At 40.4% G+C, this 20,024-nt stretch overlaps 1 protein-coding gene across 2 annotated transcripts in view; it reads left to right on the top strand.

The window, feature by feature from the left end:
• ADK (adenosine kinase) overlaps nucleotides 1-20,024 on the top strand; it is a 355,225-nt gene that overhangs the window by 86,065 nt on the left and 249,136 nt on the right. For both annotated transcript variants that reach the window (XM_073686078.1, XM_073686077.1), the window contains exons 2-3: nucleotides 5,267-5,341; nucleotides 7,014-7,067. In XM_073686078.1, coding sequence (XP_073542179.1) covers nucleotides 5,267-5,341; nucleotides 7,014-7,067 — 129 coding nt within the window. The remainder of the gene's footprint in view (nucleotides 1-5,266; nucleotides 5,342-7,013; nucleotides 7,068-20,024) is intronic.

Below are 20,024 nucleotides of genomic sequence, written 5' to 3'. Positions count from 1 at the left end.
TGTTCCCTCACTGTCCAGGACTGACAGTAGCCTTGAGCGTTGGACAGATCCGATGCTTCCAGTTGGGTTCTCTGGCGACTGTTGCATCCTGCGCTGCTTGCATAGGGCTGACCTGTTGTGTCAACTACTTAGGATGTGCCTCAGTGCTTGATATTAATTCTTCAAGACATTTTAAGATATTGGGTATTGGAGCAACAATTGAATTATTCTTGTAAAGTAGAGGTGGAAAATTGCTTTTAGTTGTATTTTTACTAGCCAGACAAAATCTAAAGTAGCAAATAATGTAGTAATATTAATAATAATGGCCAGCAGTGAATTACTGTAACTGGGATTTCTTCAGTTGTGGTATGAAGTATTTTTCTGTGTCGTATGTCTTTAATTCAGTTGATTAAATTATGGAATTTGATCATTTACAATTTTAAAGATTGCTAACCTTTTCTTTTCTGCAACCAAAATAGTTGCCCAGTAGTGTTTCTTTGTGCAAGGCTCTATTCACATCATGTGTGAAGAAAACGTAGTCATTAGAATAAAAAGGCAATTTTTAAAAACATTTTGGGCCTGATTTATTATTTGCTGGTGTCTTTTTTTTTTCTTATCTTGTAAAATTTTCACCAAATTAGTCAAAAAAAGCACATTCTGATCATGAAATTTGCATAAACTAAAAATGATATTTTTTTTCTGTCTTTATGGCATAATTGCAGCTTTTTTTTATTTTACCACTTGCGTGGTGCCACTAATCTAAGTTCCCTGCACTTAGTCTCATACTTGCAAGTCCCCGTCTTCATCTGTTCCTGGCGCCGCCCGGTCGATGTTCTGCGGGTTGTGACCTGTTGGACCAGTCCAGTGTTTGCTGGGTGATCTGGAATTCACAACTCAATGTATGTCTATAAGAGCCAGAACGACTCTCTCACACTTCTATTGAGAGCTTGTGACCGTTACCTCTAATACTGTCAGTCAGGAGTAGCGGTCACAAGATGACAGCGCAGGACCAGAGCCCAAGATGGCGGCTGGTAAGTATAATACTATGGGCAGGGTATTTAGATTACTAACACCACTCAAGGGCTGAAATAAAAAAATAAGAAACGCTAAAGGAGGTGCTTTTATCCAATTTTTTGCAACTTTGTAGAGCAAAATATTGCATGTATTTTCAAAATGGCACGGAAATTGCTCAAAAATTTGTCAGATGTATGTAAAATTACTCCTAGGGGGGCAAATTTTGTGACTTTTGTAAAAGTCTCACCAGTGATGAATCACACAAAAACATCAGACTTCAAAAAAAGGCACACATGGAATGATGAACTTGGGGCAAACAAAAAAAGGTGCAAAACATCAAAAAATCAACAAAAAAACAGGCACAATTGCGATAATGAATCAGACCGTTTGTGTTTTAATGTTAGGGCTTCTACATGCAGTCTGTTAGTTTTCACATTCAGATACCGGAGTTACTGTTCTCTTTTTCCTAATGCTTTGGTTTGTTGGTGTGTCATAATATAAGTAACTCAGTCGTGAACTATGATGTTTGCTGCATATATGTTTATATAAGATTGCCTTCAGTTATTGTCACAAGCCCCCAGCTGAGTGAGCAGGCCTAGGTCAGGTCAGTTCTTCAATCACTGAATGTGACCAAGAATGTTCCCATTCACTAACCTAATGCAGATGTCTCCTATGGTGATGATGTCTGTAAAGCACTACTGATGACAGTGCTGTATAAGCAAAGCATAAGAATATGGCAAGAAGCTAAGGCTCCAACCTAGGCCTGTGTCTATATCAAAACCACATTCGCTGTGACAAGAGGAAACATTTTTAAGCACTGTAAAGGAATGTCTTCTGTTTTACACAAACACATACAGTGGCATGTAAAAGTTTGGTCAAAATTACTGTTATCGTGAACAGTTACGTCATGTGCCCACAATGCTTTTTTCAAGCATTTACGCTGCGGAATTTCCGCAGCATAAACTCTTGGGAAACGCTTGGTAATCCGTCCCCCATGGTCTCCAATGCAATTCCGCACTTTCAATGCCCATGATGCGGATTTTTCCGCAGCGTTTATGCTGCGCTCAAAAATCCGCAGCATGTCCATTAATTTTGCGGAAGCACTGCGTTTTCGCCGCCATTGACTTGCATTAGAACGCACCAATTCCGCAAGACTGCATCTGTACTTGTGTAATTGGCGCGTTCTAATGTGCGGATGGTACCCGGGTGTAGAGGACAGGAGACTCTCCTCCACACCCAGGTACCATAAAAAAAAGAATAAAATAAAAAATAAAGATAATATTCACCTTCCGACAGCCCCTGGACTCCTTCTCTTCGCTTGCTGACAGATCGCGCAGGACTGAAGGACCTGCGCTGACGTCACAGTCATGTGACGGCAGGTCTTTCAGTACAGCATACCGCGATCTGCCAGCAGCCAGCACAGGAGCGCAGCAAGACTGCAGGGGCCATCAGAAGGTAAGTATTTGTTTATTTTTTTTATTTTTACCACTCTCTCGGGTCACACTATATATGCTGTTTGCATGGATTTATGTAGTGTGACCTAGTTGTCACAAGCTCTTTCCAAGTGATGCTAATCGCTTGGAAAGCGCTTGTCAACCCGCATGCGGAAATGCCAGTAAGGAACGCTTCACATTCGCTTGTCCCTGGCAGGAAAACGCATGTACAATCCACATGTACAATCCGCATGCGTTTTTTCTGACAGTGAGATGCAGAAACGCTCAGGAAAAAATCGTGAGCATTTCTGCATCGTGGGCACATAGCCTCAAGCAGGTTGAAGATGAAATGTTCTCTAAAAAGCCTAAAATTAAAGATTACACATTCTCCTTGTATTTTAGGCCCCCCCCAAAAAAGGAATATTATATAGATTTTTATTTTTTATCTTACATTTTAAAAATTACAAAATGGAAAATGGACTGATGCAAAAGTTTGAGATCCCTGCATGGTTAGTATCTAGTACAACCCCTTTGAAAGTTTCACAGCTTGTAAACGCTTTTTGTAGCCAGACAAGAGTCTTTCAATTCTTGTTTGAGGGATTTTCATCCATTCTTCCTTGGAAAATTCTTCCAGTTCTGTGAGATTCCTGGGTCGTCTTGCATGCACTGTTATTTTAAGGTCTAGCCACAGATTTTCAATGATGTTCAGATCACGGGCCTGTGAGGGCCATTATGAAACCTTCAGCTTGTTCCATTTGAGGTAGTCTGTTGTGGATTTTGATGTGTGTTTAGGATCATTATCCATTTGTAGTAGCTACCCTCTTTTCAACTTTAGTTTTTTAACAGATGGTGTTTGCATCAAGAATTTGTTGAAATTTCATTGAATCCTTTCTTCCCTCTGCCCGTGAAATGTTCCCCGAGCTGTTGGCTGCAACACAACCCCAAGGCATGATTGGCTAATTAAGCTCTGAAACCTTGGTCAAAGTTATTTGAGCACACAAATCTCCAAAGCTGCACAGCCTTACATTGTTCCATTTTCCTTTTTTTGTAATTTTTAACATTTTTTGTAATTTTTAAAATGGGGAAAAAAAGAAAACTAATAGCCTACACTGTGCCCGCTACTAAAGAAAATTAATATTCCCTACTCCCCACTCCCATGGGCGTGGAGAGCAATGAATATTAATTTCTCCAAATAGCCGGCACACTGGAGCCGCAGCGCAGTACATTGTGCCGGCTATTGAACAGACTGAATGGTCACTGCTCCCCACACACAGAGTCCCGCGTGGGGAGCAGCGACTATTCCAGCACAGCGTCTCACACTGTGTGAGGGCGCATGGCAGGGACACCATGCACGCGCCCTGCCAGGTGCGGCTCACACAGTGAGAGTGTCAGCAGCAGAGCGGGACTGCGCTGGAGGAGAGAGGAGGTGAGTATGAGTGTATTTTTTTTTTTTTGTAGGCAGCGTGATGGGGGCTCAGAGGGTGCCATGCATACCAGGATGGGGGCTCAGAGGGTGCCATGCATACCAGGATGGGGGCTCAGAGGGTGCCATGCATACCAGGATGGGGGCTCAGAGGGTGCCATGCATACCAGGATGGGGGCTCAGGGGGTGCCATGCATGCCAGGATGGAGGATATTAACAGAATTGGGGGACATTACCCCAATACCAGTGTCAGCAGCAGACCCCCTCCCCCATAACAGGGCATCATGACCACATTTTTTGATTACATTTTTTTCCCTATTCTCCTCCTTTAAAACATAGGTGCGTTTTATGGTACGAAAAATACGGTGTGTGTGTGTGTGTAATATATATATATATATATATATATATATATATATATATATATATATATATATATATATATATATATATATATATATATATAATATACACACACTTTTTTTTAACCTAAAATACAAAGTAAATGTGTCATCTTTAACTTTATCCCTTTTTGATATCCTTTCATCTTGAACTTGCTTAACTGTTCACAATAATTTCGACCAGGGGTGCCGAAACTTTTACATGCCACTGTATATATAAACACTGTCACAAAATGTTGTGATGGTTAGGCCTCATTCAGGCTACTGTTTTTCATAGAATATGTACCCATTATAATTTACAGGGCTGTTCACATGTTCCTTTTTTCCCCAGACCATGTGTGAAAGATCACATTGCCTTCTGTGTGGAGCCACTTTTTAATTTTCCAGTTAATTTTATTTAATTTATATTTGAAAATCTCTGCAGGTAAAGCCTGGTCTGTGGACGAAAATATTAATAAAATTGGACTTTTTTTTTTTTTTTTTTTTGTGTACGAGAAAAATCACTGACTCCTTGAATGAGGCCTTCATTTATTGAACAAGTTTTAAAAAGTGTCTATTCTTAAAATATTTTAGTACTTGCTGGAAATGGATGCATGATATACCATAAAGTGTAGTTCAGTGTCCATGAGTGATGCGCAATGTCCTCCATGGTCTGCTCACTGAGTAGAATTGAGGATTTCAGTGTTTGCATTGCGCTGGTGTCTAGGTTATACAATATCCACCTTGTATCCAGCAGTAGAAGAATCGGCCGATTAGCCACATGCATATGATGCAACATTTGCTGTATTAAAGACACACACACAGCATCACATGACTGTCATCTATGTGTGGCAGTACTTATTCTGACTATAGTCGTCTATTGTTTAGCTTGCTACTTTAATATAAACAATCTTTAAAAATCTATCTTCTGCTACATGAGATGGAGCAAGACTTCCATATGTTGCATGCTACTTTCTTTAGTCCATGTATGCAATAAAATGACTGTCATCTGTCATTAATTCTGCTTTTCTTTTCCTTAGTGAAAACCTCCTTTTTGGCATGGGAAACCCCCTGCTAGATATCTGTGCTGTTGTGGACAAGGACTTTCTGGACAAGTAAGCACATTTGCAATATGACGCTATAATCTGTTGGTCTGAGCTTTTTCTTTAACTTTTTGGCGTTGCAGACAGGCGATATATTGTACAGGCAACTCTCACTAGATGTTTAGTCATATAGGATCAGCGAAAAAGGTCTGTTTCTACTGTAGCTAATGTTAATAACTGCTAACCTTTATATGCCCACTAGGGAATAAGCCCCACTGTGAAAACTACTCTTAGGCTGTGTTCACATGCCGTGTTTTTGCTGTGTTTTTTTTTTTTTAATGCAAATTAAAAGCTGCATTTTACAGTACCAGCAAAAGAGGAGATTTCAGAATCTGCAGCGTTTCTTGAATCTGCAGCATGTCAATTCTTTCAGCTTTTTTTTTCACTCTAGCAATGAAAAAGTGAAAACGCAGCAAACGTTTTTGTCAGCATTTTTGAAGCGTTTTTGGTGACTAAAACAAACCTTGTAAAACATGTAGTAGAGAAAGAACACATGTAAGCTGAGCCCAAAAAACGCCGCAGTAAAAAATCAACCAAAATGCAGAAAAACGGGCATTTTGAATGCAGCATTTTTACTGCCAAGAGAGGTGTTAGTGCAGAAAAAACTCCCCGCTGCGTGTGAACATAGCTTAAGGGTATGTGCACATTGAGTGTTTTCTGTAGTTGTTTCTGCCCCAAAAATGTGTCCTGACAGGAAACACATTGCATGAAATACACGTGTTTTTGCCCATTCATTAGAAAAGATATAAAACACTAAAAACGCTGAAAGAATTAACATGCTGCCGTTCTGAAACTGCTTCACTTCTGCAAGGAAAAAATAAGCAGCACGTGCCTGAGATTTCTGGAATATTTTTCGCTTTTCTGGTACAGTAAAATGCTGTGGCTCTCATGTCAAAACTGCAACGTATTAAAGTCTTGTCCTTTTCTCCTACTGTCTGTAGATTAACATGAAGAGTAGACATACTGTAAAGTGTAAGACTATGTGCCCACGATACAGAAATGAAGCAGAAATTTTCAAGAGCAATTCTGCATGTCCTTGGCAGAAAAAAACGCATGCGGATTTTTACACGTTTTTTGAAGCCTTTTTACTTGCGGATTTGCCATGCGTTTTTCCAATGCATTGTATAGGCAAATCCACATGCGGAAACGCACAAAGAATGGACATGTATGGATCTGCTGAAGGAACCCTTTTTCAGTATTAATAAACACATGGTGTATAAATTATAATGTAGTATTTATTTAGAGCATTTACTATTAAAAGTGTGAACAATTCCATTTAAACATATTTTTTAATCACTTTGTATTTTCTTCTACCTCCTCCACTCTTCATGCCTTACAAGATAATGGGTCGCCCTGTGTCTAGAATGCCTAGTGCACACTGTTCTATAAGTAATCGCGTAATTAAATCTGTATTTCTTATCCTTTTAATCAGTTAAACCCATCATTGCTCTGACTTCGATCTCCTAAATCTCTTTAATCCGTATAAGAATTAGTTAGGGTTTAGCCATGATCTTATACCATGTGTGAAGCTCTGGAAACATTCACACGACGAGAGATAAACATTGCTATATTTCAAAGATATGGGCTCGTTAATAATGTGATTTATGCTCGCAGTGCCTGTTGGGCTACAGGAGGAAGCTTTGTTTATATTACATTTGAGAATACATTATTTCTGTCCCCATAGGTATGGTTTAAAGGCGAATGATCAGATTCTGGCTGAAGAAAAGCACAAGGAGTTGTAAGTCAAATAAACCTTAAATTCTTCTATTTTTTTATTCACAGCAAACCACTGGCCATCAGGTGATTACATTATTTGTCCAATGGTGAAAATGTTTTGCTCAGAATAGGTAAAGGAAAAGTAAATTAGAAAACCAACTCTCCCCCAGCCCCTTCCCACTGCTGCCAGGCCCCTGTTTTACCTCAACACATAGGAAATGGACAGTAAGCCAAACACAGTCAGCTATGTTCACACGTTGCATTTTTTCAGTGTTTGTTTTTTTTTGTTTTTTTTTTTTTTTAATGCAAATTTTCACCTGCCTTTTACAGTCCAGCAAAGTCTGAGATTTCAGAAAACTTGTGCATGTAGCATGTTTTTTTTGTCCTCAGTATCTGTCACTTCTTCCAGCTTTTTTTCAGCGTTTTTCACCAATTGAAAGCAATGGGTGGTGCAAAAAATGTTGCAAAAATGCAGGTATGAGGTTTTGGTGTGTTTTTAGTGAAAAAAGCTGGTACAGCAGTATGTGAAACTCATTTATTTTTGTGATTTTTTCCCCCCACCAATTTTATCATCTTGTCTTGGTCACATGAGATGACAGTTTGGATTAGTACAGTTTAATTAAATTATTGATTGGCTGATCAAGGTGTGAGATTGAACAGTTCCTGAGCAACCCAATGACAGACCAACGTCTGAAAGTAAATGGTGTCATAAAAACTCAATGCACGGTCATTGGTGAACTTTAGGATCCTTAAAAATGCACCAAAACCTGCGTTTTTGACTCTGCTTCTTTTCTGCCAAGAGAGTTTTGGTTCTCCTACAGAAAAAAAGCTGCAAAAATGCAATTTGTGAACATTGCCTTAAAGAAAAAGTAAAAAAAAGTCTGTTATTTGAAGCAAAAAAAAAAGTATACATAATTAGTAACCTTAATGATCCATATGATAAAAATTAACACACTGCTTAAAAATGCAATATAATGTAGTCAGAATTTTAGAAATTTCTGGTCTCACCGCAATTGTACTGATCTGGAGAATCGTGTTGCTATGTAATTTTTAGTGAACAATGAAGGCCGTAAAAACAAAAGTAAAAAAACTATGGTATAATTGTATTTTTTTTCACTCACTCCATTTGAATATTTTTTCACATTTTCAGTAGTTAATACGTTAAAATAAATTGTTATTCAAAACTACAACTCAACCCGCAAAACACAGCGGGTCCAGGTATGTGTGGTGTTGCCACCCAAGAGAATCAGACATTCTATATACAGGGTGGGTCATTTATATGGATACACCTAAATTAAATGGGAATGATTGGTGATATCAACTTCCTGTTTGTGGCACATTAGTATATGAGAGGGGGGAAGCTTTTCCAGATGGGTGGTGACCATGGCGGCCATTTTGAAGTCGGCCATTTTGGTTCCAATTTTATTTTTTTCAATGGGAAGAGGGTCATGTGACACATCAAACTTATTGATTATTTCATAAGAAAAACAATGGTGTGCTTGGTTTTATCGTAACTTTATTCTTTCATGAGTTTTTTACAAGTTTATGACCACTTATAAAATGTGCTCAAAGTGCTGCCCATTGTGTTGGATTGTCAATGCAACCCTCTTCTCCCACTCTTGACACACTGATCGCAACACCACAGAAGAAATGCTAGCACAGGCTTCCAGTATCCGTTGTTTCAGATGCTGCGCAGCTCGTATCTCCACAGCATAGACAATTGCCTTCAGATGACCCCAAAGATAAGTCTAAGGGGGTCAGATCGAAAGACCTTGGTGGCCATTCAACTGGCCCACGATGACCAATCCACTTTCCAGGAAACTGTTCATGTAGGAATGCTCGGACCTGACACCCATAATGTGGTGATGCACCATCTTGTTGGAAAAACTCAGGGAACGTGCCATCTTCAGTGCATAAAGAGGGCAACACATCATCATGTAGCAATTTCAGATATCCAGTGGCATTGAGGTTTCCATTGATGAAGAATGGCCCCACTATCTTTGTACCCCATATACCACACCATACCATCAAGATACAAGATGCGCACCTATCGCCAAGCAGGATACCTTAGCCCTTGGCTGGCCCTAGAGCTAGGCCCTACGCATGGAGGGGTGAGCACTAGTCGGCCCCACTGCAACTAAAGACAAACAAGGTAAGCATGCAAGGAGATAAACTTAACTTTGAGAAGACACCAGAAAGATAACGACTACAATCCACAAAGGAACTCCAAGGAGAATGTAGCCGACTGTTAGAATTCCAGACCTGAACAGAGGAATTAACTCTATCACCAGCAACTCTCTGGAGAAACCAAGTGTATTTAAAGATCCAGCAAGGGTACAACCCCTGGCAAAAATTATGGAATCACCGGGCTCGGAGGATGTTCATTCAGTTGTTTAATGTTGTTGAAAAAAAGCAGATCACAGACATGGCACAAAACTAAACTCATTTCAAATGGCAACTTTATGGCTTTAAGAAACACCAAAAGAAATCAAGAAAAAAAAATGTGGTACTCAGTAAGGGTAATTTTTTTCAGACCAAGCAGAGGGAAAAAAAAAAATGGAATCACTCAATTCTGAGGAAAAAATTATGGAATCATGAAAAACAAGCACACACAAGAACACTCCAATACATCACTAGTATTTTGTTGCACCACCTCTGGCTTTAATAACAGCTTGCAGTCTCTGAGGCATGGACTTAATGAGTGACAAACAGTACTCTTCATCAGTCTGGCTCCATCTTTTTCTGATTGCTGTTGCCAGATCAGCTTTGCAGGTTGGAGCCTTGTCATGGACCATTTTCTTCAACTTCCACTAAAGATTTTCAGTTGGATTGAGATCCGGACTATTTGCAGGCCATGACATTGACCTTATGTGTCTTCTTTCAAGGAATGTTTTCTCAGTTTTTGCTCTATGGCAGGATGCATTATCATCTTGAAAAATGTCATCATCCCCAAACATCCTTTCAATTGATGGGATAAGAAAACTGTCCAAAATATTAATGTACACTTGGGCATTTATTGAAGATGTAATGACAGCAATCTCCCCAGTGCCTTTACCTGACATGCAGTCCCATATCATCAATGACTGTGGAAATTTGCATGTTCTCTTCATGCAGTCATCTTTATAAATCTCATTGGAAAGGCACCAAACAAAAGTTCCAGCATCATCACCTTGCCCAATGCAGATTCGCGATTCATCACTGAATATGACTTTCATCCAGTCATCCACAGTCCACAATTGCTTTTCCTTAGCCCATTGTAACCTTGTTTTTCTTCTTTTTAGGTGTTAATAATGGCTTATGTTTTTAGCTTTTTTGTATGTAAATCCCATTTCCTTTAGGCGGTTTCTTACAGTTCGGTCCCAGACATTGATTCCAGTTTACTCCCATTCATTCCTCATTTGTTTTGTTGTGCATTTCCTGTTTTGGAGACATATTGCTTTAAGTTTCCGGTCTTGACTCTTTGATGTCTTCCTTGGTCTACCAGTATGTTTGCCTTTAACAAACTTCCCATATTGTTTGTATTTGGTCCAGATTTTAGACACAGCTGACTGTGAACAACCAACATCTTTTGCAACATTGCTTGATGATTTACCTTCTTTTAAGAGTTTGATAATCCTCTCCTTTGTTTCAATTGACATCTCTCCTGTTGGAGCCATGATTCACCTGGTGCAACAGCTCTCCAAGGTGTGATCACTCCTTTTTATATGCGGACTAACGAGCAGATCTAATTTGATGCAGGTGTTAGTTTTGGAAATGTAAATTTACAGGGTGATTCCATAATTTTTTCCTCAGAATTGAGTGATTCCATAATTTTTTCCCTCTGCTTCGTCTGAAAAAATTACCCTTACTGAGTACCACACTTTTTTTCTTGATTTTCTTTTAGTGTTTCTTAAAGCCCTAAAGTTGCCATTTGAAATAACTTTAGTTTTGTGCCATGTCTGTGATCTGCTTTTTTTCAACAACATTAAACAACTGAATGAACATCCTCCGAGCCCGGTGATTCCATAATTTTTGCCAGGGGTTGTATGTCAATTAGCAGCAGAAGGTGGAGATCACCGCTGGGTCCTAGAGAGGGAATGATTATGGAAGGATCAAGATGGTGTCTGCAAGGCCAAGCTCAGCGACCTTCTACAGCCAGATCCAGAATGACTGTCTGTCAATCCTGACACAGCCGTGACATCAGTGAGTGCTTTCACCTCACCCGTCCTGTGCAGCGCTGCATTCTCTGCCTTTTCTCCTCCTTGTTGCTGCATCTCTGCCTTCTTGGCTTTTGCACATTGTTGGTGAAGATTTGTAACTTGCTGCTAGAATGTGGCTTCAGCAGTAAATATCAGTGAATAGCAGTAAACCGCTGCTCACAGGTGCCGGGTAGTGGCGACAGCGCTCATCAGAGCTGCCGAGTCTCGCTTCGCTTAGCATGATGACTAGGTGCTCACTCTGGAGAGAGCGGTTACTGTAATGGTTGGAAGAGAGCGGCTGCAGGGAGAATATAAGTTCATTTTCTCCCTGTAGCTGCTGCTCCAGTAAGGTAGCCAGGCTGGATTTAAATGCTATTCACTTGTATTATTTTCTATCCACTGTGCTTCTAATGTAGAACGCAATGTTTTGGACGTTGTGCAGATGAGCTGCGTCCAAAACGCTGCTCTTCCTGATTGAGGGCACATAAGAATACTAAGGCTAACATACTTTTTTTTTTAAAACTTTTGCTTAAAAAAATACTCGTTTTTAGCCACGGTTTTCAGAGACTAATAACCCCCGGATCCCAATCCTGTAGTGAAGATTTATTGGATTATAGTGGCATGTACATTAGGATATGAAAAGCCAGTGCTGTGAAGAGAAGTGGTTAAGGTTTCTGTCAGCAAGAGCAATGATCCCATGCTCAAGGCCATGTTAACATTAGTGAGCAAAGAGCAAAAAAGGTTAATGTCCAGTGTTTTTTTTTTTTTAATATCTAAACCGTGACACTAAATTCTAAGGGTCAACATGTTAAGTCCAATGATTACCTAAAATGATGAACCTCCCCTGACTTGGACTGCCTGTCTGTATTGGTTTGGGGCCCCATACACAAAAGCCATCAGCCGATCGTTTGAGGGCAGCTATCTCTCTCAACTACTCGGTATGCAGAATAAAGGGTAGAGAATGAAGGGTCGGCTTTCTAAAATCAGACATACCAGCCCCTTATTTTCCCCAACATTATTTGTTGGGTTCATATGCAAGAAAATGTACACACAGAACTATATTAAAGGTCACTTTTATTAATGCAAAGAACAATAAAAACAAATTGCAATGGTGGGCGAGTGATATATAGTAATAGGCCAAAAGGTGGCACCGAAGTTCAGCGTGGTCTACATAAGTTATATACAGCATACAAAAATGAATAAAAAAATAAGTAAAACAAAGGCATTACAGAATAACAGTCACAATGACTAGTATATTACTGTAAAAAAGTATCTACATACTTCACTGAATAAAGTGCTGTGACAAAGCAGATGACAGTAATGCAGCAAAACATGAAGCACAACGCTACAAGGACAAATGGTCAGCAATTGTATGCATAAACAAATGTGCACAGTCATTTACCTAGCTGGAACGAGGATGCCGCTTCTCCAACGCGCGTTTCGGCTGGCATTCCTTCTTCTGGGTGTTGGCATCCTGTTGTAATTGACCCCTTCAAATATTGTGATAAAACCAGTCAGACAGCTTCTAGCTCTTTGTAAAAGAAAGGCTGCTGTTCATTGGCGCTTGTGGCACCGACACCTAACCATAGTTCACGTCACCAAGGAAGTCATCAGAGGGGCAGTGGCTGCAATGAAGTGCGGCGACACCCATGTGAGCAGAGCCGCAGTCACTTGACCAGCCCACCGCCGAGAGAGACGCTGTCGGCGGTGCAAAGCAAGGGGGGGGGGGGGCAGTTCGTATGCGCACCAGCAGGCACTGCATAGATAATACTCCAACTATAGTGGGGAGGCATAGTAGGTAATCGCATCATTAAAGGGGATATCCAGGACTTTAAAAAAAAAAAAAAACGGCATGTAGTTGCTAACAGAGGAATCTACCTGTCTGTTGTACCCGGTTCCGGTCATTGACTTGACCACTACTGTCAGAGATTCAGCGGCTCCCTGTCAACAGGAAGAGAAACTGCTGCTCTGTTGACAGGGAGTTGCTAAATCTCTGGCAGGAGTGGTCAATGACAGTCATCGGGTTCAACAGACAGGTAGATGCCTCTGTTAGCAACTACATGCCGTTTTTGTTTTGTTTTAAAGTCCTGGATATCCCCTTTAAAGCGAACCTGTCAACAGGATTGTGCTAAGTAAACTACAGGCAGTGTCAGGTTGGCGCCTTTACACTGATTAAAATTATATCTGGGTTGAAGGAATCCATCTTGTTGCTGTTGTTTAATCTTTATTTGCAGTTTGGAGATAATGATATGCCCGTGCTCCAGGGCTGCCTGTGGGCGAGGCTTTTCTTGGTGCTCTGTTCTCATATTCATCATTGTGGCTTAAAGGACAGGATCCTTCAGTGACTGCCTCTTATTTTAAATACTGTGCTTGCACAGTTCATATTGGAGTCTTGTAAAAAAAAAAAAAAAAAAAAATTAACTCTAGCAAAATGGTGCATGCACGGCAGCAGCTATCACTTGCACGTGCCGTGGCCATTTTGCAAGCGACAGCTGCTACTGCGCGTGCGCCGGTGCCATTTTGTTGGAGCAGAAACATTTTTAGCTCCAGCAAAATGGCCGTGCTGCGTGTGCAGTAGCATCTATCAGCAAGAGATAGCTGCTACTCCGTGGGTGCCGGTGCCATTTTGCTGGAGTTGTAAAAAAAAAAAATTATTTTTTTTTTTTTTTAAGACCACACTATGAACTGTGCAAGCGCAGTATTTAAAATAGGCAGTCACTGAAGGATCAGTGACCTGTCATTTAAGCCACAATGATGAAGATAATGCCAGAGCACCAAAGAAAGCCCCCTCTCACAGGCCTGCCCGAAGCACGAGAATCTAATTATCTCCAAACTGCAAATCAACTTTAAACAACCACCTCAGGACGGATTTCATCATGCCAGGTATCATTTTAATCAGTGTAACAGCGCCAACCTGACACTGCCTGTATTTTACTTACCACAATCCTGCTGACAGGTTCCCTTTTAAGATAACATGATTAAAGGGAAAGTGTTATTAAATTTTTTTGCAACAATTGAAAAAATGTAAAGTATTAATGTTTTTGTTTTTTTTTTTTTAAAAATATAATTTATTTTGAATGAAGTAAAATATGAAAAATAATTAAAAAAATGTTTGATATTACCACTTTTAAACACTAGGGGGAGCAGCTGCTGAAATTTGCAATGAAAACCTAGTGTACAACTAGCTGACATTACCACTGCAGTTAATGTGCGCAGGATCTGCTCACACGTCTGTGATGTCACTCCTCTCCTCCCAATTCTGGGTGTTTGTAAAAAGATAAGAGAGGATGAAGTTTAGGATGGTTCTGCTCGCTGTATCATAAGCTGGGGTTAGATATGTGGAATGTATCACACGTGCGACTCGATATGCTTGGAGTAACACACTGGGATTAGATACAGGGCTAAGTGTAGTTTATCACATGATGGGATTAGATATCGAGCTCAGCAGAGTGTATCACACAGGATGGGATTAGATACGAAGTATCTAATTTATGTAAGATGTGACCCTGCTCAGTCTTACTTCTAGGGGAGCAGTGGTGTAATGTGACACTGCTCCGTCCACTACATTACTGCTTCCATAGAAGTAGTCAGAGCGAGGTCACACATTACACCACTTCTTCCATAGATGTAGACAGAGCGAGGTCACACATTACACCACTTCTCCCATAGAAATGGATGGAGAGGGGGGTCACACATTACACCACTACTCCCATAGATGTGGACGGAGTGGGAGGCACACATTACACCACTGCTCCCATAGAAATGTGTAACCCTGCTCTGTCCCCTTCTATGGGAGAAGTGGTGTAATAGAATAAGGCCACGGCCCCACTATCAGTATTTGGTCAGTATTTTTTCTCAGGAGTGGGTGATAAATGCAGAATTGGTGACTTGTTTCTATTATACCTTTTCTCTGATTGTTCCTCACCTGGTTTTGGCTCCCACTCCTGAGAAAAAATACTGACCAAATACTGAGGCCGCTGTGGCCTAAATAGAATAAACTTCCTGTAGATACATCATTTCGCAAACCCCCTACATATAAAACTTGCACCCTCTAGTGCCTTTTCATGTGGCACTAAAGGGTGTTTACACTAATAAATGAAAAAAAAAAAAAAAAAAAACACATGGGGTCCCCCACTATTTTTGGTAACCAGTCAAGGTAAAGCCAACAGCTGCGGGATTATATTATCAAGCTGGGAAGGTCTCTGTTGTTGGGGCCCTTTCCAGCCTAAAAATACCAGCTCACGGGCGCCCTAGAATTGGCAAATCACATTGTGCGGTGGCAATGATAGTTGGGGTTTATGAGAGTTGTGAATTGTCAAAAATCACATCTGGCATCAAGCCCTATCAGTCACCCCCATTACTAACCTACTAATGAAAAAAAAATACACAGAAAAATATATTTTATTTGAATAAATACTCCCTGACACATTCCCTGGTAAACCAATTTATTTTTTGGAAAAAAAAACCCAAGCAGGTCCGCCATAGTCCATGGCGCTCCCACGATGATCCTCGAATCTGACGTCCAAAGGCTATGGAGCCTTGTTCAGAGAACGATGCTCCATGGGCTGTAGCAGCAGCCACTCCGGGTTCTGCTGCGCTCCACGATACCCAGCAGCACTGATGAGCAGTGACATAACTAAACCACTCGTCAGAGTCGCTGAGTTCTCTGTATAATGGCACCATATAGTGCATCCTGGTATATGGCCCAATCTTGTGTATATGGCCCCCATATATTCAATGCAAGGAAAAATAAAACAACGCTTCTGCTCACCTTGCACACGCTCCCACAGAGCTGGGTCTTCTGTGAGCGGTGATCACAGCTGACAGGCTGAGAACACCATTCTCCGCAGCCGCAGATACTTCCCTCAACCCAAACCTCTGCTCCCGGCGCCTTGTCTCCCCGGCATCTACTGTCACTAACTGAGCAGTGCGTGCGATGACCGGGGAATGTGGAGCTCGCAGCACTGTGGGCTCCACAAAGATTCACCGCAACACAGCCCAGAGGGCATGCCCAAGTCGCAGCTAAGAGGGAGGAGGCACGGGCTCAATGTTACCGATGCGGTCGGATGGCGATCACAGTCTCTTATGCCCAGGACTGCCATAAGTGAGATGTGGAAGTAAGCCTTTTTGAAGCAGATCACTTTATATAAAAATGTGTGTGTGTCTGTACAGGGTTGGACTGGCCCACCAGAGAACCGGACAATCCTCCGGTGGGCCATGGCTTCTTCTTCAGGAGAGTTCATAGTACAAACCTTGCAGCTGCTATCCAGCTCTTGAGTGGGGGAGAAAAGTGGGCCCTCAGAATCAAATCCTCTGGTGGACCCAATGTTCTTCAGTCTGACTCTGTGTGTGTATGTGTGTGTGTGTGTGTGTTACAGAATAAAGACGTATAGAAATATAACATATATTTAGAGCACCTAAACAAATTGAAGTGAGAATGTAAACTAAGGCTGTTAATATAGTGCAGTGCATATTAATGTGATAATAGTGTAAGAGGGATTCTGAGTGAATCCTATAGATGGCAACTAGATACTATAATTGGACCTTAAATGTACCAGACAAGTGACTACTAAGTACCCTAGCTAAATTGTACGTTCAAGCCATATCAATTGGTAAAAAACAGCAAAGTGCAGTGCATATTCAACAATTATAAAATACTGTCTCGTTAAGGCCATCTGGGTGTAAGGTGCGTAATGTCCAGATCCATTTAGATTCCTTTTGGGCTAAAAGACAGCTGAGGTTCCCTCCCCGAAGGTCCGAATGGATATGATCAATACCTTTTATGCAAAGCAAAGTCCTGATGGACCGCACGAATGATAAATGTTAAAGTGCTTTGGGATAGTCTTAGGTTGGTAAAGCTTGTCCTCCTTTGCAGCAGCTAAGATGTTCCTCACAAGCTCCTGTACTTAAACTTTGAGTGCTCGTGTTGTAACGCCTATATATATCTTCGAACACTGGCATATGGCATGATATATCTCAGTACGTGTGGAGCATGTGATGCATTGCTTGATCCTATAAATTTTCCCATCTGAGGATGCAAATTCCTTAGCCTTGTCTATGTTCGGACAAGCGATGCATTTGCCACTAGGGGTACAGCCCCAACTGCGGGTATGTTCATAGTGCTAGTAGAATAGATCTTCGTTTGATTTGTTGGCACATAATAGCTCTTAACCAAGTGGTCACGCAGATTGCAGGAATGTCTGGCTGTTACTGATGGCTGAGAGGGTAAATACTGTTTCAAAATAGTCAACAAGTAGAATCAGCCAATATTTATTCAGTATATCATACATGATTTTCCACTGGGAGTGGAATTGGGTAATCAATACTTTGTTGGCTTTCCTTGACTTCCGAGGGGGGTATTTAAGTTCTTGACAATTGGAATTTTTTGCTCATTTAAAGGCATGTTTAATGCTCCTCCTACTATATCCTCGATTAAGGAACCTTGTTTTTAACTCTTACGCCCGTTTCTTGAAATCTGCCTCTGTTGAACATATGTGTTCAATTTTGAGGAATTGGCCTGCAGGAACCGACCTGATAACATGTGATGGATGAGCTGAAGGTTCATGCAACATTGCATTAAGGGACGTATCTTTACGAAAAACATAAGATTGTAAGGGGCCATTCGTATATCTTTCAGTTAGAACTTACAAAAAATCAGTTTGATGATGGTCGAATTTGTACGCGAGTCATATGTTCAATTCATTGGAATCGATGTCCTGAAGAAAATGAATGAAGATCATCAGGTGAACCTCGCCCGATCAGGTACACCTCATCTATGTACAGGGTACAAAGGATAACCCGGTCCATCAATGGGTTCCGATATGACGAGAGTAGCTCCCTCTCCCACAGCCCCAGGAACAAGTTAGCATATGACGGCGCACAGTCTGCTCCCATTGCTGGTCTCTGGAGCTGTTGTTAGAAGAACCCATTAAAAACATAGAAATTGTGAGTAAGTAAAGACTGAATGAGTTATAAAGTAAACTCATTTTCTTCAGGTGGGAATTGAGTCATGGACAAAAATTGGGATGTCGCTTTGAGTCCATCATTGCGGCAAATGCTAGTGTACAATGACTGATCACATTTGCCCAGGAGCATGCCTTCCTCAATGTGTATTGAGTCAATTTTCTGTATTTTCTGAGTAGGTACAGCATGGGAATAAATGGATCCTTGATCATCAACAGTTCCCGTAATTCTCGTGTGATGAAATTTCTCTCTTGGGCTGCTTGAAGAATCTTACTCAATTCCTCCCTGAAAGAGGAAAAGGTGTTAAATGTGAGGTTTTTTTTATAGCAGGACTAATCTTTCAACATGCGGTATGCCTCTGTTTCATACATTTTACACGACCATACCACAATGTTCCTGCCTTTGTCATTAGGTTTGTATTCCACATCCTTGAGTTTTTTAAGGTGTTTTAAACAGGCAAGTTCCTTTTGGATCAGATTGATATTGTAGATTTTTGATGATATTTTGTCAAAATCATTCTTAACCAATTGGACAAAGATTTCCACGTTGAGACAAAGGGATAGTGGTGGAATTTGTTTGGATTTTTGGCGGATTGATGTAGGAATCTTACCTAGTGAAGGAATCTCACGTTCAATTGCCAGTTCCTCCAGCATTTGCAAAGCAGCTTGTTCTAAAGGCATTAGGATGGTTTTCTGTATTTCTTCATTGTGATACCATTCTTTGAATACCAATGATTTATCAAAGATGTGGAGATCCTTTATGGCTGTGAAAGGATCAAAGCGCATACCGAGTGAGAAGGTAAGACCTTGGGAAAGAAGAGACAATTCAGTTGGGGTGAAAGTATGTTGTGATTAATTACCTTTTGGTGTGTTAGTCTCATTCTGTGTGCATTTATTAGTAGCGGATTTTTGTTTCCATTTACGTGTACCATTCTTACTAAACGGAGTCTTAATAGGATAATGAGAGTATTGAGAAGTATCAGAAGAATCTCCTAATGTAGAGGTTGAAGAAATAGATGCAGATCGTTGACTATTAAAAAGGGAGCACGTCTCCATATGTATACCTGCTTCTGTTGGTAATATCCATACTATATCGTAACAATTTTTTCACTTGTGTGTCTTTGATTGTTTCCCACTCCTCAGAACATTTGTCCATAAAAATACTGAAAGAGGATACATGTAGCAATACTTTTAAAAGTTGTAAAAAGCTCATCTAGTTCTGTCTCTAATCCAGTAAATGATTTTTGATTAAGATCTATGAGGAGTTCCATAAATTGATTGAAGCTCTTACTACATATATCCTCCCAATTAGATATAAAGGATTTATCGTCCACAGGAAATAAGGGAAATACCTGTATTCTCCACGTGGGATCAGGCATATGGTCTTACAACCAGATGGCCTCAACAAGACACTAAGTTTTGCTCCATTTTTCTGATTGCTCTTTGAATATTGGGTATCGTTTTGGCACCCTTAATGTTTGATACTGTTTTTTATTCATTTTTTATATACATTACCTGATTTTAACAGCTTTATCTTCTTCTCTTTTTCAGTTTGCTCATTACATGTAACTCCCTTTTTATATTGTTTTTTTTTTTGGACTGCACTCTGATCATGAGAACACTTATGAAGATTGGATCCTAGTCTGGATCCCTGTTTCTTTTTTATGCTTATTTATTTTTGCTTGTTTTTATGTCTTTATTTTCCATTTTGTATTTTTTTTCTTTTTTGGACATTCGACTCTAGGTCAGTCTTCATGTACTAGGCACTGACAGTTAAGGCTTTGAATTAGGGTTGGTCATTTCGTTCTACTCTTCTTATCCTCTCATCTTTTTTTTTTT

Source organism: Phyllobates terribilis, unplaced genomic scaffold (assembly GCF_046119375.1).
Source record: "Phyllobates terribilis strain yellow unplaced genomic scaffold, ASM4611937v1 Scaffold_5__5_contigs__length_657084704, whole genome shotgun sequence".
NCBI classification, from domain to species: Eukaryota; Metazoa; Chordata; class Amphibia; order Anura; family Dendrobatidae; genus Phyllobates; species Phyllobates terribilis.
Note: the sequence above shows the minus strand (reverse complement) of the source record. Positions and strands in the feature narration are given on the sequence as shown.